Source organism: Loxodonta africana, chromosome 8, assembly GCF_030014295.1.
Source record: "Loxodonta africana isolate mLoxAfr1 chromosome 8, mLoxAfr1.hap2, whole genome shotgun sequence".
Taxonomy (NCBI): domain Eukaryota; kingdom Metazoa; phylum Chordata; class Mammalia; order Proboscidea; family Elephantidae; genus Loxodonta; species Loxodonta africana.
In genome coordinates, this window is record NC_087349.1 from 26,219,654 (window position 1) to 26,241,558 (window position 21,905).

At 39.5% G+C, this 21,905-nt stretch overlaps 1 protein-coding gene across 1 annotated transcript in view; it reads left to right on the plus strand.

Moving 5' to 3' along the window:
- The first annotated feature begins 6,557 nt into the window (after positions 1 to 6,557).
- The window catches only part of SLC13A1 (solute carrier family 13 member 1), an 86,968-nt gene continuing 71,620 nt past the window's right edge, over positions 6,558 to 21,905 (plus strand). The window contains exon 1 of the mRNA XM_064289762.1: positions 6,558 to 6,960. Within this exon, the coding sequence (XP_064145832.1) occupies positions 6,772 to 6,960 (189 nt within the window). The 5' untranslated portion in view covers positions 6,558 to 6,771. The remainder of the gene's footprint in view (positions 6,961 to 21,905) is intronic.

The following is a 21,905-nucleotide window of genomic DNA, read 5'->3' on the forward strand; positions in this document are numbered from 1 at the left end:
GGTCGCTATGACTCAGAACTGACTTGACAGTAGTGCGTTTGGTGGGTGGGATACCCCCACCTACCCTGACTTCTTCTCCTGTATTTTCCCCTTTCATCTCTCACAGTCTTCAAGAGGAAGATGTGGTTAGGCTTGGTCACCAGAAAGCCATTCCTCCTTACTCAGGGCCAAGGTGTGACCAGTCGTGTCTGGGCCCAAGTGCTGAGGTATTCTGGCAGCTGCAATTTTCCTTAGAGCTAGGTCCTCCTCTTCTGGAATTTGCTTTTTCTTCTCAGTTTATGGGTGTTCAGGTTGGCTGCCTTATGGAAGACCACAGTTCAATCGTCATCTGTTCAGTCAGTCATTTACTTCATGGCATTGGAGTAATGATTATTCAAGTTGTAGTTAATAATAAATGATGCCAATTTAAGTGTTTGAGGGCTGGTGCATGAATTCAGAGACTCTAGGGCTTATTATCCTACCCTAGATAATTCTATCCTTTATGTTTTGAAAAAAATGAAAATAAAAGTTAATACAGTTAGTTGACATGGGCTTAGAAATCTCACTACATATATTATCCATTCATTTGTCTCTCTTCATCTTAAGGATAGAGAGATGAGCATGAAGACACTGAACACATGACAAAGTACCAAGGTATATGACTACTGGATGCCAGTTAAGGAAGAAAAAAATCGATCTTAGTTTTCTTGTTTTTTGGCAGAGCTCACATGTGATGCTCAAAGAATATTCCCCTCTCAGTGCAGTGTCTGGAAGATACTGACTCTATGAAGGTGACTAGAATATTTAAGTAGGGATGTACCAGGAGTTGGTTTCGGAATTAAGGGCTAGTTGAGGTTTAGGAAAAGATGATTGTCAGGAGAAAATCTGATTGACCTTCCTTAACCTGTTTTTTTTTTTTTTTTTTTTTTTTAACCTGATAGTACCAACAATGGCAATTGATTAAAACTGATATGCATTTTGAACTCCACAAATTGTAAGATTGGAAATAGGAACATAATTGAGGCAAATGCATCATCTTTTTGTATGTAAATGGGCCTGGCTGTTTTTACCAATGGCAAAAAAGCATTTTTAGTTGTTTTTTTTCCTTAGGTGTCTCTTTTTTTTAATGCCACTTTCACTTCCATCTTTGTCCTTCTCTTGAGACTTTTTCCTCTTCTCTGTCTTTAAATCTCATCCGTCTATGAGGTTTGCCTTTGTAGACCCCTCTCAAATCTGCTGCCCCCTATAAATCCACCCTTGAAGTTAATTGCCCGACTTCTGACTTCCCACGTGCCTACCCAAGGTGCTCCTTGGACCAACTGCATCTAAGTCATCTGCTTGAGCAAAATGCAGATTCCCTGCCCAACTGAATCAAAATGAGGCTTGAGAAACTTCATGTTCAATTGACTCAATTTTGTAAGCCAAAATTGATGGATTCAGTTTTGCGAAGTAGGTATATCTATTGGGTACATTTGCAACGGAGCAAATATTCATCACTGAACAAGTCATATCTCTTTGTATGTCTAAAATCTCTGTCAAGAAACTGTCGAAATACTCTATTTAGAAGCATCCTATATAAGCAACGAGGCTAATTGGTTTCCATTTATCCATCTATCTACACACGCTTTAAAGAACTATCCATTGAGTATTGTACCCAGCTCTTTGCTAGGGAAGAGGAATGCAAATGAAGTAAAGGCTGGGCCCCTCTGCTCAAAGAATGAACAATCTCATTTAGAATTTAAGATTTACATGCATTGTTAAAATAATAAATGGTGTAAATCAGTCTACTTATTATTCAAAATGTATCTTATACTCAGGCAATGATTCTCACATGTTAATGTGCATAAAAACAACACAGGAGCCAATTAAACATGAAGGTCCCCAAGCCCCATTCTGATTCAGGGCAGGGAAACTGTATTTGGTCAAGCAGATGATTCAGATGCACCTGGTTCAAGGAGCACCCCAGGTAGGTGGATGGGAAGTCAGGAATTAGACATTTGCCAGGGTAGATTTGTGGTGAGCAGCAGATTTGAGATGGGTCTACAAAGTCAAACCTTAAGAATGGTGGGATTTAAGGACAAAGAGAAGGGAAGCACATTCTTAGAAGAGGTAAAGGCCTGAGGAATAGGACAAATGTGAGAGTGAAGGCGGCATAAGAAAGAGACAACTAGAAAATAGGCCTGAGAGAAGCAAGTGGGGTAGTAGCACAAAGCTGGCTCCCACTCTGCTCATGTTGACTGTCTGTACAACTTGACATCCTGAGCAATCTAACTTCTTTAATATAGAGAAGAAACCCTTCTTTGCCTTTGTGCTGGCAGCTGAGTTTCACGTGACGTCCATTCATAAGACTTGGGGGTGACATTAAGCCCTAGAGCTACAATCCCTAAGTCAACCAAACCAGATGCCTACAGATAAATTCTAGGCTCAATGATTTAGTGTTTAGTGTCAGATTAGTAGTCATTATGGTAGACACATGATATACCACAAAAAACATTTGTTTAGTAGCCAGAAAGAACAGATTCAAAACATCGTTATATTACTTTCCAGTTGGGACATTTTACTTACCCTCTGAATTTTAGTTTCCAAATCTGTAAAATGCAAATAACAATGATAATAAAAAATACTGGTACACATAAATACCAACCTTGCATTGAGTTCTAAAGATTAAACGAGATAATGAGTATAAACACCCTCATATATAGTACATACTATGAATGACTGAACAATTTTATATTTGTAAAGAAGATGTTTTAAGCAGAATAATCCATGGTGACTCAATGCTGTGATTCATTCTAGATCAGCTAGATTAAATGATAACACTGTGATGTATTAAGAGAAATTTATGTTTTTCTCTATACAGAAGAAGTAAAATTTGACAATCATAGCTCATCTGTCTTAGACATGGGAACTGGTTAACAACGCAATACTAATTGGGACACCCTACTTCAAGATATGTTTCCAAGGGACCCAAAAGTCTCTTGTTAGTTTCATTCCCTGTTGACTCTTGCCAGGGCATGCAGCTCATATCAGTCATTCATGTTAAATGTGAATTATTTCGTCAGTCATTTTCCCTCTGTGAAAGTGAAGAGAAAACCACTGTGGAACACAAAATGGGCTGGGCACATAGGGTAGGTGAAACCATTTGTAATAAGAGGTACCCGCAGAAGATTGAACTGGTGAGAGCCTCAGACCACCGAGAGAGTCCTGCAACTCAGCAGGAGTGGACTACCCAATTAGCAATGTAAGCACAGGCTCACTTGTGCCTATGTACTAGTCTCTAGTGAACAATTTCACATTTTTTCAGCACATCAAAGATTCCGCTTCTAGGTATGACTGGCATCTGTCTCTCTCCCAACCCCACAGCACCTTCCTACTGAGTCAAAGCCTCTTTTCAAATTTATAATCCCTGACAGGGAAGGAGTACCCAGTATAGTAAGCATTGGCTTACTTGGGCTTACTTACTAATCTGTAGTGAGTAATTTCACATGAGTTTCAGAAACCAGTTGCCTACAGATAAATGCAAGTTTCCATGATTTAGTGCTTAGTGTAAATTAGTCGTCATTATGGTAGACACATGACATAATACAAAAAACTTTGATTTGTTGTTGTTGTTGTTAGGTGCCGTCCAGTCAGTTCTGACTCACAGCAGACCCTATGTACAACAGAACGAAACATTGCCCAGTCCTGAACCATCCTAACAATCATTGTTATGCTTAAGCCCATTTTTGCAGCCACTGTGTCAATCCATCTTTTTAAGGGGATTCCTGTTTTTCCCTGACCCTCTACTTACCAATCATGATGTCCTTCTCCAGGGACCGATGCCTCCTGATAACATGTCCCAAGTATGTGATACAAAATCGTACCATCCTTGCTCCTAAGGAGCATTCTGGTTGTGCCTCTTCCCAGACAGATTTGTTCATTCTTTTAGCAGTCCATGGTATATTCAGTATTCTTCACCAATACCACAATTCAAAGGCAACAATTCTTCTTCAGTCTTCCTTATTTATCGTCCAGCTTTCATATGCATATGAGGTGACTGAAAACACTATGGCTTGGGTCAGGTGCACCTTAGTCCTTAAAGTGACATCTTTGCCCTTTAACACTGTCAAGAGATCTTCTACAGCAGATTTGCCCGATGCAGTGCATCTTTTGATTTCTTGACTGCTGAACATTGGTTTAGTAGCCAGAAAGAACCGGATTCAAAGCATTGTGCATCAGAAACTCATGTGAAATTGTTCACTACAGATTAGTAAGTAAACAAAAGTAAGCCTTGCTCACCTTGTTTATTGGGAACTCTGCCCCTGCCTGCGAGCCTTGGTGTGGTATGAACGGGTACAGAAAAGGGAAAACAGTGCACAGGAAGGAGGCCCTGACACAGGTCAAGGGCTTTTCCTTTTGCTTCTGGCTGGTTTGAGGGCAGCTGTTCCCTGCACATTTAGGCCCTCGTTTCTGTGAAATGTCACTCAAATGCCTTTTTATTTCTGGTGTCATCTCACAAAATAAAATCCTCTAAGATGAGAAAGTGAGGCTCACATGGTCTCACCAGGTGGCCTAAGGAAGCCTGAGAACAGAAATGGTTTCTTCAAAAAACAGTGAAGGGAAAAAAAAAATTGAAAAAGCAAGCAATGAACTGTACAAGGCATTCCAAAGAAATAAACCGAAGCCTAAGCATTGCAACTGGTTTGAGTTGTTTCTTCAACATGGGTTTTTTTTTTTTTTTTTTAGCACTATTTATTGTTGCTCCCTATTTCCCTATTTATTGCTCTGTGCTGTTTATCACTATTACTGTTTATAGTTACTCTGTGCCTCTTTCATCTGAGAAATTCAAGGTCTAATGTGCCTTTCTGGTTTGGAAACTTTATTTTCTGTTTACTATTCTGATTTTTCCTTAATCACTACATATGACATATCTTTAGAAATTTAGATTATTAGAGGAAAAAAAAAATGCTTTTACATTCACATGAACAATACGGCGAGTGTTGGTGAAGAGAATTCTTTTCCATGACAGGAATAGAAAGTAGCGTTACAACAGGGGAGAATTAGAAACGAGGTCTAAATAGTAACCAGCCCTTATACAAGAGTGAAGTGATTTGTGCCAAGACGAGCTGACTAGAAATGATAGGAAGACTGGCAATGTGTTTTCTTCAACTATTTGTACTGAGGTCCGGGGGCCCAAAAGTTGTTTACTTAAGGTTTATTGGATGATTAATTTAGGACAAAATGAGAAACAAACCATAGGGTCCCTAGCCCTGGGCGGTGTTGAAATCATCCTTCATATTACTGTCAGGATAGTCTCCACACGTGTGCATGTACCTTGGATGGCTGTTGTCAGGAGACAGCCCCAGCAAGGAAAGACCCTCACTGTGCTTCCTGGCAGATAATCGAAAGAACTGACACATAGTCCTTTCCAAATTCACGCATTCAGGGAAACTTACTGACACGGGCAAGCAGCTGCTCTCCGGTGGCGGCCAGCTGAAGTGTTTTCTGCAACTACCTAGCAAGGAACACAAGCCTATATACCATTCCAGCTGGGACCAAGGCTCATCGTTTTCTCCCACATCCTTGGGCAGTCAGTGTTCCCAGGGACTTCACGTCCAGGCTCAGATGTTTTCCTTCTTGTTGCTAAGGCATTCTTTGGCCTTGGCCTCTGGCCCAGTCATTGCCACTCCCGGCCGAGTCCACCCCGAATTCATCCCCACATGCTTTGGGGAAGAGCAAAGCTGATTCCATTAGGGAGGGGATGCATATAGCTGAATAGCATTACCCTATAGCCCTGATGACTCATCTCTGTAAGATTTCCTGATAATTATCCAGTCAGTATCAGCACAATAGTACCAACTCAAGACTACATAAGATCATATGGTAACTTTGGTTTTCCTGTCAAAAGGTGCAATAGGGGGCCAAGAAAAGCACAGAATTTTGGAGTCCCTGGCTCGTGCAAGTGGCTAAGTGCTCAGCTACAAACCGAAATGTTGGAGGTTCGAATCTACCCAGAGTCCCCTTAAAACAGAGACCTGGTGAGCTACTTCTGAAAAATCAGCATTGAAAACTATGGCATGCTGTTCTACTCTGACATGGGGTCACCATGAGTCAGGATCTACTCAGCAGCACCTGGTTTGAATTTTTTTTTTTTTTTTTCCCTTCAACTGCATGTGATATTGGGGAGAAAAATGCTTCTCAATGTTGGAAGCAGTATGCATGTGTTCAGAGGATTCCTGAGGCAGAGAGGTCAGGAGTTCTTCCCTGAGTCAAACTTCACGGCAGCAGTAAAGGAGGCTGCCTCAATATATTACTTGAGAAGCCCCAGAAAATTCGTTTTTACCAGTTTCCCTTTCACATTTGCCATACATTGAATTTTCTACTATTGAGGTGATGATTTTGATTCATAAACTGAGAACATGTTTCCACTGAAAGGGCACTGAAGCAGCTCATAGGGACTCACTGGAGATACCACCTCAGTCTAATAACTAGTCAGGGAGTCAGGAACTCAGGGGAGATCCATAGAGGGAGGGGGGACTCGTTATAGGCAAGCTCAACCAAATGCATAATTTTGCCTTTTTTTTTTTTTTTAAAACTCGTTTAGTCTTTTTTTTTTAGTCTATTTTCCAGTAAATCTAAGCAAAGGAAGCAGGGAAAGAATAACCTCACCTTTCAAAACCATGTGAGCAAACGGTCTTTGATTTCTCGCCAACACTCTTGGGCTTATCTCTCCATGTTAATTGTGACAGTAAAACAATAAAAAAGGATATTTAATTTTAACTCACGTTGGTCAGTCTAGGTCAGTGAGGGAATATGATGGGCTGGAGAAATATTAATCCAGGTTGGTTATTTAATATCTGCCTTATTTTGAGGAAGACACTGTCAGAGGCACCTCTCTGGACAATGAAGCTCCTTAGTTATATTTTCATTTATCGTCGGCTACTTCTAGTAGTTTTCACCGTGTTGGTTCTCCTGCCCCTGCCTCTTGTTCTCCGCACCAAGGTGAGTGAACCTGGAGAACAGGCTGGTGAATTTCTTGATTTATTTCAGTTGTCCCTTATTGTTGCTGTTTAGTTGCCTGGCTCAGGGCTACATGGGTGGTAATCTTTTGTGCTTGAAGTCAGGAATGGCTATACTTTGTGATTTGTCCATTTTTCTCCTTTTTAATGGTTAATATTGATTGATTGGCTAGAATAATTAACTAGAATATTCAATCAGAATTGTTCTCTGCCTGTCAACTAGGTGAGAGGAGGGACTAAAGAAATCCAACCCTTGGGATCTTGTTCAAGTCATCAAACTCCAGGGAATATCCTGGGTTAGCCTAATTCTTTCCCCTGAGATTGGGCAGCAATATGATACTAGGGGAAAAAGCTAGAGAACAATTGGGAAAGCCAGGGTCCAGCACAGGCTAACTCACTTGTCATCTCTGTGGCTTAGCGTGCATCCGAGCCTCCTAGAAATTTCATTTTCTCTAGGAGTCCCTGGATAGCGCAAAGGTTTAAGCACTCGGCTACTAGCCAAAAGCATTCTTCTGTTTGCCTTTAAATGTCGTCATTCTATGAAGCCCAGAATAGTAAACACAATGCGTTCTTTATGCCTCAATAAAATTATTCAAGTCAACAAAGATTCTGTGAGCATCGTCTCTGTACCAGGCACAGTGGAAGGTGCTGGAAGAAGCAATTAAAAAAAAAGGACAGTGTCATACAGTGAGCACAGAGTACAGGCTCTGGAGTCAGGCTCCCTGCTTCAGGTCCCAGATTTACCACTTAGAAGCTGCATGACCTGGGCAAGTTACTTAACCTCTCTGTGCTTCCATTTTCTCATACGTAAGACGGGGATAGTAATGGACTTGCTGTGGGGATTAAATGAATAAACACTCATCAGGCACTTGGAACAGTGCCTGGCACAGGGTAAGTGGTGGAACATGAGCCTCCCCAGGTGTATTGACAGCTGGTGCAATTCCCATCACCCCATGAGGCCTTTTCTCTTACTGAAAGAGAACCTCACTGGGTATTAATTCAGATTATAGCAGTTTGGGTTAAAATGTTGTTATTGTGTGTTGTTGAATCGATTTTGACTCATAGCAACCCTATAGGACAAAATAGAACTTCCTCATGGGATTTCTAGGCTATAATCTTTACAGGAGCTGATTGCCAGGTCTTTTCTTCTGCAGAATCACTGGAGTGTTTGAACCACCAACCTTTTGGTTAGCTGTCAAGTGCTTAACCATTGCACCTCCAAGGCACCTTTGGGTTAAAGTAGAATCATATTAAGTGTAACATGGTGGGTCCTCCAGCCTCCCAGAAGTCTCTGCTACTGATTGGGGAATCTCTGAGGGAAATTCACATGAACTAATGAAAAGTTCTATTAACCCTGACGAGTCTACTCCACCTGCAAAGGTGTGGAAGGGACTGGCCTCTACCACTCTTCACTGAGGGTTGTCTCCTGCCAGGTGCAACTACCATCTCCCAAGCTGGACCTCCCCTTGTGCTGAGGTCTCACAGGACCCCTTGGAGGGTGGGAAGAACTCCCCACCCCTGTTGGCCACACACTTTGAGCTCCCCCAAAGTCTCACAGAATTTCTAGAGAAAACAATAGGGTTAGTCAGCTGTTTGGGGTTTTGATTTTCAAATCCTGTGTGACTAGCCACCCTCCTCACCCCACCATTCTTAGGACCCCTCAGCTACTTCTTAGGACTCATATACGAGTCTCTGGCAGCCCCCAACTACCCCAGATGAAAAATTAGAGTTACAGATTGCGGGCTCTAATGTGAATCCCTTCCCCTCTCTTTGGGGACTTATTACTCCATCTAGTATGTAGGATGGCCTTCCCTTTCCAAGACTGCTGGCAGGTCTAGGTCCCCCACACCTGACTGAATCCTATTGTGAACATATCCTGGTTTATACCAGGACCTGTACCATCTTTTAATATTTCTGGGTTAGTCTCAGCTTAAGTCCTTGCTTATGGCAGAGAAAATAGGAAATTAAACCTGTCAAGCCAAACATAGGCCATGACCACATATCATCTGTGCTGCTCCTTCCAAACATGAATGTATGACACTTTGATTATCTTCTATCATTTCTGGAGAAAATTTACACAAACCCTTTGAAAGAGAAAACAAGGAAATAAATAGAAAGCAATGGTTTTGGTTTCAGTGCATGATTCATTCACTGGAATGCCTATGATTCCTAAGAAATGCATGCATTGATTTTTCCAAGGTGCTTTGTCAAGAGAACATTATGTCTGTGCAGAAACCAGGGGCCTGGCATCAAGGTGCATTTGATGAATTTTGTGTCCCCTTCCTTTACCCCTAAGCAAATCATTTGTTAAAACTCAATTAATGTTAATGGGAGGATTTTACTCCTAGTATAATAGCATAATTTCATTTTTTTTGGTTACTTTAAATGCATATTTAATCATTCAGTCAGATGTTAATTAAACTCAAAGGATATTATTTTTAACCATTGCTTACAAGGAAATGGGACTTATTTTTCAGAGAATGTGGATCTTTGGAGGGTATGAAAATTTTAGAGGCTTATTGCAACATGAATCAATTTACTTACTGTATTTTTATGCAAATAACACACGCCTTCTACGTTTCTTTGCCAACTGGGCCCTCCCCTTGCAAGGTACTCTCATTTACTAGCATCTGTTTGCCTGACTCTAGAGCCAGTGCTTTTAATTACTACATAGTATCCCATGTCTTTATAGCTTCCATGGTAAAAATTATGCTCCTAGTCCTAAAAGTCAAACAAACACCTATGCTTATCCAAAGACTTCACCAAAAGAGCAAAAGGATTACCTACAGACTGGGGCAAAGCTCTTGGCTACCACAATTCCAATCAGTGTTTGATCTCTAAAATCTACATGATGCTGCAAAAACTCAACAACAAAAAAACACAACCCAATTAAAAAATGGGCTAAGGATATGAACAGGCACCTCACCAAAGAAGACATTCAGGTGGCTAACAAATACATGAGGAAATACAATCATTAGCCATTAACCAAAACACCAAATCCAGTGCCATCGAGTCAATTCCGACTCATAGCGACCCTATAGGACAGAGTAGAACTGCCCCCATACAGTTTCCAAGGAGTGCCTGGCGAATTTGAACTGCCGACCCTTTGGTTAGCAGCCATAGCATTTAACCACTACACCACCAAGGTTTCCCATTAGCCATTAGAGAAATGCAAGTCAAAACTACAATGAGATACCATCTCACCCTGACAAGGCTGGCATTAACCCTCCCCCGCCCCCAAAATACAAAATAATAAATGTTGGAGAGGTTGTGGAGAGACCGAAACACTTATACACTGCTGGTAGGAATATAAAATGGTACAACCACTTTGGAAATCAATTTGGTGCTTCCTGAAAAAGCTAGAAATAGAACTACCATACGATCCAGCAATTTTACTCCTTGGAATATATCCTAGAGAAATAAGAGCCTTCACACAAACAGATATATGCACATCCATGTTCATTGCAGTACTGTTTACAATAAAAAAAAGATGGAAGCAACAAAGATGCCCATCAATGGATGAATGGATAAATGATGGTATATTCACATAATGGGATACTACACAATGATTAATAACAACGATGAATCTGCGAAACATAACATGGAAGAATCTGGAAGGCATTATGCTGAGTGAAATTAGTCAGTTGCAAGATGACATATATTGTATGAAACCACTATTATAAGAACTCAAGAAAAAGTTTAAACAGAAGAAAATATTCTTTGATGGTTACGAGGGTGGGGAGGGTGGGAGACGGGTATTCACTAATTAGATAGTAGACAACTATTTTAGGTGAAGGGAAAGACAACACACAATACAGGAGAGGTCAGCACAACTGGACTAAACCAAAAGCAAAGAAGTTTCCTGAATACAACCGAATGCTTCAAAGCTCAGAGTAGCAGGGATGGGGGTTTGGGGACCATGGTTTCAGGGAACATCTAGGTCAATTGGTATAACAAAATGTGTTAAGAAAATGTTCTGCATCCCACTTTGGTGAGTGGCATCTGGGATCTTAAATGCTAGCAAGCAGCCATATAAGAAGCATCAATTGGTTTCAACCCACCTGGAGCAAAGGAGAATGAAGAACACCAAAGACACAAGGTAAATATGAGCCCAAGAGACAGAAAGGGCCACATAAACCAGAGACTCCATCGACCTGAGACCAGAAGAACTAGGTGGTGCCAGGCTACCACCCATGGCTGCCCTGACAGGGAACACAGCAGAGACTCCCTGATGGATCAGAAGAACAGTGGGATGCAGGCCTTAAATTCTTGTAGAAATGGTCTGAGACTAGAGGGACTGTGGAGGTCATGGTCCCCTGACCCTCTATTATCCCAAGACTGGAACCATTCCTGAAGCCAACTCTTCGGACAGGGATTAGGCTGGACTATAAAACAGAAAATGATATTGGTGAGGAGTGAGCTTCTTGGCTCAAGTGGACACATGAGACTATGTGGGCAACTCATGTCTAGAGGCAAGAGAAGAAGGCAGAGAGGGACAGGAGCTGGTTGAATGGCCGTGGGGAATACAGGGTGGAGAGGAGGAATGTGCTGTCTCATTAGGGGGAGAGCAGCTAGAACTACATAGCAAGGTGTGTATAAGTTTTTGTGTGAGAGACTAACTTGATTTGTAAACTTTCACTGAAAGCGCAATAAATAAATTAAAAAAAATTATGCTGTTAATACATAGGAGCATAATACGTAGGAGCGTAAATGTTGCTTCACTAACAGAATCCATTTCCTTGTTCATTTACGCTGAATCCTCGGAAATGCTGTCTTTTTATTTGCCATATAAATTTAAAGATGCTCTTAGTCCTTTGCTAATGAAGTAAATATGATCAGTAAACAAACCTGTAATGTAATTGCTGTTTACATAGACATTCGAGTGAAATTAGTAATCACACTACATTTTTCTCACTTTGGAAAGGACATTTCTTAAATACTCCCAGATAAGAACTTGTTAAAGTGGCCTAGGCTGTGTGCACATAGTTCCAGCGATACCCTTTGTGGAACTTTATTTTTTTTTTAATGACTTTTCAGCCTGTTGTTATTATCTACTCTTCTCAGTACTCTGTACTTTTTCCTTATTTATATTTCCAGTTCTCGGCTTTTCCTTGTATTTCTATTCATGAAACTAAAATAAAAAAGAAGGCTAGGTGTGCTTGAGGAGTGGTAAAAGCAGAAAATTGAACAATAATGTTTTATGTTTGCAGAGTGCATTTCTTCCAAGTAGGAGACACTCCATCTAGTTTATCCATCTATTAGTTTATCTATTTACTAGGACTTCTTTTCTAGATAAGAAGGCACAGAAACAACTACAAGGATATTGAGCAGCATCCACTAACAGATTGGTTGTAAAACCAAGACCAGATTTCAGTTTTCCTTCTGGTACTTCTGGCTTTCTCTAGGAAATGTTTTACACCAAGAGCAACTTGAGCAGAGAATAGAATGGACGAGTCAGCATGGAAGAGATTAGTGTGCTGGAAGGCACAGGTTGCCATGGGGGGAATCTGGCTTTAAGGGTTGGCTCTGTTTCTGCATCTGTCATGTCATGTATGTTTCCCTCAAAATATATTCATTTAATACATCATGACTTTCAAAGTTTGAAGAAAATTGTAATAAATGAAACATTGATATATAGTGAGAGACTTACGATGCTAAGTCTTAAAAAAAAAAATGGGGGAGAAATGTAGTGATTGTAATGCAATGTGAACTTTGGAGAGATAAAGCGCCTACTCAGGAAGAGGAAAGTGGTGGGTTGGGAAGTCTGTCAAAGGAAACAGAAATGGGTGGGAGATAATTTAAAAAGCCAACAAAAGGAGGGAATGAAGAAATATCAAGAAAACATAGGGAACTTTTCTGAAGGACCAAATCAAATCATTAAATACATGAAGGTAAATAATAATGGTTTTAAGGGTTGGTTTTAAATTATGTAGGGCTTTACGATAAGGGAGGAAATGTTATAAATTCCAAAAAAGTGAACACTGTTTGTAGATGCCAAAAGAGCATTGAAATGATGGAGGGCAAGAAAATTTTTAAAAAGACAAAACGTATAAATCGTGCTAAAAAGGGAAAAATGCAACACATAGAAATTATGCTAATAATGTGATAGATGAACAAACCCATTAAATATAAATGTACCATTTTTATTCCATATATATTTTATGAGAACTTGCTAAGCCCAAAGTGTTTTGCCAGGTGAATCACGGGACCTAGGCAGAAGTTTCGTTTTCTTTCTTTGGGGAACCAATCTGGTGCACTCAAATGATAGATTTTCATTCTGACTCTGCCACTTCCTAGCTTTGCCACCTTGTTGTTAGGTGCTGTCGAGTCAATTATGACTGACAGTGATCCCATGTGACAGAGTAGAACTGCCCCGCACGTAATCATTCTCTATTTTTATTGTATTTTAGAAGAGGGTTTACAGAGCAAACTACTTTCTCGTTAAACAATACACACACTGTTTTATGAAATTGGTTGACACCTCCATGACTTGTCAACACTCTCACTTCTTGACCTTGGGTTCTGCATTACCAGCTGTCCTGTCCCCTCCTGCCTTCTTGTCCTTGCTCCTGGGCCGGTATGCCCATTTAGTCTCATTTTGTTTTGTGGGCCTCTCAGGCCCATAAAACAAAATGAGACTAAATGGGCTTCTAATCTTTGGCTTGGAAACCCTGGTGGCATAGTGGTTAAGAGCTATGGCTGCTAACCAAAAAAAAAAAAAAAAAGGTCAGCATTTCGAATCTAGCAGGAGCTCCTTGGCAACCCTATGGGGCAGTTCTGCTCTGTCCTTTAGGGTCACGATGACTTGGAATCAACTTGACGGCAAAGGGTTTGGTTTGTTATTAATCTTTGGCTAAAGAGTGAACCTCAGAAGTGATTTCAGTACTGAGTTAAAAGGGAGTCTGGAGACCCTACTCTTGGGGTTTCTCCAGTCTCTGTCAGACCAGTAAGTCTGGTCTCTCTTTCTCTCTCTCTCTTTTTGTGAGTTAGAATTTTGTTCTACCTTTTTCTCCAGCTCTGTCCAGGACCCTCTGTTGTGATCCCTGGCAGAGCAGTCAGTGGCGATAGCCTGGCACCATCTAGCTGTGCTGGACTCAGTCTGGTGGAGGCTGTGGTATTGTGGTCCATTAGTCCTTTGAACTAATCTTTCTTTTGTGTCTTTGGTTTTCTTCATTCTCTCTGGCTTCACATGGGGTGAGACCAGTGGAGTATCTCAGTTGGCCATTTGCAAGCTTTTAAGACCCCAGATGCTACTCACCGAAGTAGGATGTAGAACATTTTATTTATGATCTATGTTATGCCAATTGAACTAGATGTTCCCTGAGACTATGGTCCTCATCCCTCAGCCCAGTAATTCGGTCCCTCAGGGAGTCTGGATGTGTCTATAGAGCTTCCATGACCTTGTCTTGGTCAGGTTGTACTGACTTCCCCACTATCTTACTGTCTTACCCTTCACCACAGTTACCACTTATCTATTGTCTACTTACTGTTTTTCTTCCCTACCCCTTCCTTCCCTTGTAACCATCAAAGATTGTTTCTTTTTTTGTGTAATCCTTTTCATGAGTTTTTTATAGTAGTGGTCTCATACAATATTTGTCCTTTTGTAATTGGCTTATTTCACTCAGCATAATGCCCTCCAGATTCATCCATGTTGTGAGAAGTTTCATATATTCATCATTGTTCTTTATTGTTGTAAAGTATTCCACTGGGTTTGTTTATCCATTAGTCTATTAATGAGCACTTAGGTTGTTTCCATCTTTTTGCTATTGTGAATAATGCTGTAACACACATGGGTGTGCATATGTCTGTTCGTGTGACAGCTATTACTTCTCTAGGATATATTCCTAGGAGTGGGATTGCTGGATCATATGGTATTTCTATTTCCAACTTTTTAAGGAAGTACCATATCATTTTCCAAAATGGTTGTACCATTTTGCATTTGCACCAGCAGTGCATAAAAGTTCCAATCTCCCCTCAGCCTCTCCAACATTTGTTGTTTTCTGTTTTTTTGATTCATGCTGGTAATGGTGGGGTAAGATAGTATCTCACTGTGGTTTTGATTTACATTTCTCTAATGGCTAGTGATCTTGAGCATTTCCTCTTGTGTCTGTTAGCCACTTGAATGTCTTCTTTGGTGAAATACCTGTTCATGTCCTTTGCCCATTTTTTAACTGGATTATTTGTCTTTTTGTTGTAGAGGTGTTGGATTTCCCTATAGTTTTTAGAGATTAGAACTTTGTTGGCTTTGTCATAACCAATTTTTTTTTACCCAGTCTGTAGGTTCTCTTTTTACTCTATTGAGAAATCTTTTGATGAGCTTAAGTGTTTAATTTGTAGAAGATCCCAGTTAACTAGCTTATCTTCTGATAGTTGTGTATTGTCAGTTATGGTTTGTATCTTGTTAATGCCGTGTATGAGGGTCTCTAGCGTCGACCCTAGTTTTTTCTTCTATGGTCTTTACAATTTTGGTTTTATATTTAGTCTTTGATCTACTTTGAATTAGTCTTTGTGTATCTTTTTTTTTTTTTTTGCAAATGGACATCCATTTTTGCTAGCACCATTTGTTAAAAAGACTGTCTTTTCCCCATTTCATGTACTTTGGGCCCTTGTCGAAGATCAGGTGACCTTAGGTGGATGAATTTACATCTGGGTTCTCGGTTCTGTTCCATTGGTAAATATGTGTCATTGTACTAGTACCAGGCTGTTTTCATTACAGTAGCTGTATAATAGGTTCTGAGGTCAGGTATTTGCGAGTCCCTCTGCTTTATTCTTCTTCAATAGTGCTTCACTTTCCTTTCCATTTAAAATTAATGGTTCGTTTTTCCATCTCTTTGAAGAATGCTGTTGATATTTGGATAGATATTGCATTGTATTTGTAGATTGCTATGGGTAGAATTGATATTTTCACAGTGTTGAGTATACCTATCCATAAGCATGGTATGTTTTTCCATTTATGTAGGTCTCTTTTGGCTTCTTGCAGTAGTGTTTTGTAGTTTACTTTGTATAGGTCTTTTACATCCTTAGTTAGATTTATTCCTAAGTATTTTATTTTTTTTAGGGGCTATTATAAATGGTGTTGTTTTCCTCATTTCCTTTTTGTAGTTCTCTTCACTGGTGTATAGGAATCCAACTGAATTTTCTATGTTTATCTTGTATCCTGCCACTTTGCTGAATCTATTAGTTCATATCATTTCAACTACAAATAGGGACAGTTTAACTTCTTCATTACCAATTTGGATGCCCTATTTCTTTTTCTTGCCCTATTGCTCTAGCTAGGATTTCCAGTACAACGTTAAATAGCAGTGGTGATAAAGGGCAACCTTGTCTTGTTCCTGTTCTCAAGGGGAATATTTTCAGCCTGTCTCTGTTAACAATGATGTTGGCTGTTGGTTTTGTGTAGATGCATTTAGTATGTTGAGGAATTTCCATCCTGTACCTATCTTGCTGAGAGTTTTTATCAGGAGTGGGTGCTGGACTTTGTTGAATGCCTTTTCTGTGTCGATTGAGATGATCATGTGATTATTTCATTTCATTTATATGGTGAATTACATTGATTGACTTTCTAACATTGAAAGACCCCTGCACACCTGGTTGAATCCCACTTGGTCATGGTGTATTATTTTTTGATACAATGCTGAATATTATTGACTAGAATTTTGTTGAGGATATTTGCATCTATATTCATAAGAGATATTGGTCTGTAATTTTCTCTCTCTTTTTTTTTTTTTTATTTTGGTGTCTTTTCCTGGTTTTCATACCAGGGATATGTTGGCTTCATAGAATGAATTCAGAAGTATCCCTTCCTTTTCTCTGTTCTGAAATAATTTGAATAGTACTGGTGTAAGCTCTTCTCTGAATGTTTGATAGAATTCTCCAGTGAAGTCATCTGGGCCAGGGCTTTTTTTTTTCTGTTGGGAGTTTTTTAAATTACCTTTTCAATCTCTTCTCTTGTTACAGATCTGTTCAGATTTTCAAATTCAGTTTGTGTTATTTTGGGTCGTGTCTTAATTATCTAGTGCTGCTATAACAGAAATAGCACAGGTGGATGGCCTTAACAAACAGAAGTTTATTTTCTCACAGTCTAGTAGGCTAGAAGTCTGAATTCAGGACACCAGAATCAGGGGAAGGTTTTCTCCCTCTGTCAGCTTTGGAGAAAGGTTCTTGTCATCATTCTCCCCCTGAACTAGGAGCTTCTCAGCACAGGGACCCCAGGTCCAAAGATGCTCTCTTCTCCTGGCACTACTTTCTTGGTGGTATGAGGTCCCCCTTTCTCTCTACTTGCTTCTCTCTTTTATATCTCAAAATAGATTGGCTCAAGACACAATCCAATCTTGTAGATTGAGTCCTGCCTTATTAACATAACAGCTGCTAATCTCATGTCATCATCATAGAGATAGAATTACAACACATAGGAAAATCACATCAGATGACATAATGGTGGACAATCACGCAATACTGAGAATCATGGCCTAGTCAAATTGACAGATATTTTGGGGGGACATAATTCAATCCATGACAGGTAGGTAGTGTGTTTCTAGAAATTTGTCCATTTCCTCTAGGTTTTTGTATTTATTGGAGTATGGTTTTTCATAGTACTCTGTTATGCTCCTTTTATTTCAGTTGAGGCTGTTGTAATGACCCCCATTTCATTTCTTATTTGGGTTATTTGTGTCCTCTCCTGTTTTCCTTTTGTCAATTTGGCCCACGGTTTGTCGACTTTGTTGATCCTTTCAAAGAACCAACTTTTGGTTTTGTGGATTCTTTCTATTGTTTTCTATTCTCTGTTTCATTTTTTCTGCTCTGATATTTATTATTTCCTTTCTTCTAGTGGTTGTGGGCTTCTCTTGCTGTTCCCTTTCTATTTGTTTGAGTTGTGTAGCTAATGTTTTGATTTTGTCCCTTTCTTCTTTTTTTGATGTGTGCATCTGTTGCTATAAATTGACTTCTGACCACTGCCTTTGCTGTGTCCCAAAGGTTTTAGTATGATGTGTTTTCATTCCTGTTTGATTCTAGGAATTTTTTTATTCCATCTTTGATTTCTTTTTTTGATTTCTTATATTAAACTCAGTGTTTTTAAAGCAGGGTGTTAGTCAGTTTCCATGTATCTGATTTTTTTTCCTTGCTCTTCCTGTTATTAATTTCTTCTTTTATGGCATTGTGATCAGAGAAGATACTTTGTATTATCTCAATGTTTTGAATTTTGTTGAGGTTTGCTTTGTGGCCTAAGATGTGGTCTATTCTGGAAAATGTTCCATGTGCACTGGAAAAGAATGTGTACTTTGTAGCTATTGGGTGGAGTGTTCTATATATGTTTATGAGGTCAAGTTGGTTGATTGTAGCATTTAAATCTTCTGTGTCTTTTTTGAGTTTCTTTCTAGATGTTCTGCCCTTTACCAAAAGTGGCGTATTGAAGTCTTTTACTATTACTCTTTTCAGGGTTATTAGAGTTTGTTTTATGTATTTTGGAGCCCTGTCATTTTGTGCATAGATATATAGTATGGTTGTGTCTTCATGGTAGATTGTCCCTTTAATCATTATATAATGTCCTTCTTTGTCTTTTATGGTGGAGACTTTGTTTTAAAGTCTATTTTATCTGAGATTAGTATTGCCACTTCTGCTCTTTTTTGGTTACTGTTTGCTTGATATATATTTTTTTTTTTTCCATCCTTTGGTTTTGAAAATATTTATGTCTTTGTTTCTAAGGTGTGCTTCTTGTAGACAGCATATTGATGGGCCCCCTTTTTTTTTTTATCCACTCTGTCATTCTCTCTCTCTTTATGGGTGCATTTAAGCCATTTATGTTCAGCGTGATTATTGATAAAAACCAAAAAAACCAAACCCAGTGCCGTCGAGTTGACTCCGACTCATAGCAACCCTATAGGACAGAGTAGAACTGCCCCATAGAGTTTCCAAGGAGTGCCTGGTGCATTGGAACTGCTGACCCTGTGGTTTGCAGCTATAGCACTTAACCACTACGCCACCAGGGTTTCCTGTGATTATTGATAGGAGTGAGTTTATTGCTGTTGTGTTGTAGTGCTTTTTGTTTGTTTGTTTTTGGTGCTGATGTTTTCTTTATTCTTCTGCTCTCCTGTGCTGAATTCCTTTTGTTTGTGGATTTTTTCCCCATTTCTTTGTTTTTTTTAGATTTCATGTTTACTGAGACTTTATGATTTTCTTCTTTATTTGATCAGTAGGTTTGTTAACTTTATGGTTACCTTGAAATTTACCCCATCTTCCTAAGTTTAAACCAGTCTTTTATTACTTGATTATCCCTTGATTTCCTCTCCATTTGAAAGTTCTATACCTACACTGTTTATTCCCTTTCATTGTTCTGACTTTGCTGTCCTTGACAGATTGACCTCTCTGGTTCCCTGTTGTAAATTTTTTACTTTTGTTTTGTCCTTAAGAGTTCATAACCTAGGTTCATATCTGGCTGATGTGGCCTTACATCCTAGATTCAGTCCGTTGTCTGAAGTTATTGGTTCTCTAACCTAAATAAATAAATATATTTTTTAAAGGACTCCCTTTAATAATTCTATAAGCTTCGTTTGGTTTTTACATATTCCCTTAATTTCCATTTATCTGGAAATGTCCTAATTTCACCATTGTATTTGAGCAAGAGTTTTGGAGGTTATATTCTTGGTTGGCAATATTTTTCTTTCAAAGTTTTATATATGTCATTCCATTGCCTTCTTGCCTACATGGTTTCTACCAAGTAATCAAAAAAAAAAAAAAAAAAAATCAAAGCTTAGTCTTATTTTTTCCCCTCTGTATGTGACTTTTCATTCTTCTCGAGCTGCTGTAAGGACTCTTTCTTTGTCTTTGGTTTTAGCGAGCGTGATCTTGGTATGCCTTCTTGTTTTTCTTTTGGGGTCGATCCTATATGGCGTTCGTTGAACTTCTTGGGTGGTCAGCTTTTCATCTTTCATGATATTAAGGAAGTTTTCTGTCAGTAAATCTTCAATGATCATCCCTGTGTTTTTTACTTTCTCCCCCATTCTGGAACTCTGATCACACACACATTTTGCCTTTGCTTGTATCCCACAGTGTTCTCAATGTGCTTTAACTTGTTACTTCAAGAATACAGGCGTCCTTCTTTATCCCTTCTGTGAGGACAAATTTAAAGTTTAACTGCTACAGACACTGGCTTTGCCTCAGTCAGTGCATCCCAGGGCCCTTCCCCTCTTCATTCATTCACTGATGGCCATAGAGTTTTCTAGGCTGTAATCTTTACGGGAGAAGATTGCCAGGTCTTTTTCCTATGGAGCTGCTGGGCTAGTAGAACTCTAAATAAATATTTCTGCTTGCAGAATTGCTGAAAGTCAATATATACTAAGGTAAACATTAATCACAAAATAAGGTTGTATATAAATACATGCCAATAATTCGAGCAAATAATTTGTGCTGAAGAAGTGTAATTAAAAGGCGGATAAACCACAAGGGGTTCATAATCTTCAGCCTCTCCACTGTCCTAACCACACAGTCCTGGGAACCACACCAGGTTTCCAGGCCTGAACCTGCCTGCTACCTGAGATCTTCAAATATCCCTAAATAACCCTAAGCCCCAATTACTCAGGCTATGTTGCCTTGCATCCTAAATCCCTTCCACATCTGCTTCTCCATCTCCATTTTCACTGGCATTGCTTTCCTTGAGATCCTTTTCATCTCCTCCTTTTATCAGCCATCGTGAGTTTTCCTCCAATCTCTCCTACCAGAGTAATATTTTTTAAATGCAAGCCTAGTCCTTTTTTTTTTTTTTCATTTTTTTGAATATCCTGATCAAAGTTTTTCAGAGTTCTTGTTGCTTAAAGGGAAAAATAAAATCTAAATAAAACATGTATATGCTGCTGGACCTTTAAGATTTTATCGTTTATTTGTCCTATCAGCCCTCCCCAAAGCCCACAATATCATCTCCCCCACACACATTTTTTACTTTAGCGATATTTCACTATTTATAGAATTACCATGATTATTCTTATCCCTCTGCCTTTGTACATCTGTGCCCCGTTTCTGGAATGCCCTTCTTCTTGGGCATCCCATCCTTCTTGGGAAGGGCAGGTCAGGCTGTGATGTGAACTGAGCATCGTCCTTAATGCTCTCATTCCATCGTGGGGGGGATACATCTGCCTCCATTTAGCATGTACCCCATTTTGCTTTTATCTTTGTCTCCCTCTCCAAATGGTAAATACATGGAGATAATGGAACATATTTAAATTCTGTCTCCCACAGCACTAAACACGGTACCTGCCACATAGTAGATAATTGATAACCTTACTGAATGGATGGAAGGGTGATTTGGCATGGCATAAAGATGTGGGACTTAAGCTGGATCTTGTAGGAAGGATAGGATGCAAGATAAAAAGGTGGTGAAAGGAAGGAGCTTCAAATAGAGTGAAGAGAGTGTTTAAAGGGCAGAGCAAGAATACAGGTGTAACAAAGGGTATCTCTTTCATCAATCTCTTCTTTTCCTTCCATAATATATTTTTTAACCCCCTTTGGTTGTAATGATACAGTAAGTTCCTGGGTTATGAACGTCCAACTTACAAGTTGTACTTGCCTTTTAATGTTATGTGACTTCGTCTTCACATTGAAATGATTGAACCAATCCCTACTTGCAATAAATTCTTCAGTATAATCACCTTCATTTGCTGCACATGCAACTTTTAAAGGCTTTCAAGCCTTTACTTGCACTAACCAACCAAAAGAAAAAATCCATTGCCAATGAGTTGATTTCAACTCGTAGCAACTCTATAGGACAGAATAGAATTGCCCCACAGGGCTTCCAAGGCTGTAAATCTTTATGGAAACAGACTGCCACATCTTTCTTCTGCTGAGTGGCTGGTGGGTTCGGATTGCCAACCTTTTGGTTAGCAGCTGAGAACTTTAACCACTGTACCACCAGGGCGCCTTTCTTTCACTAAAGTAAGG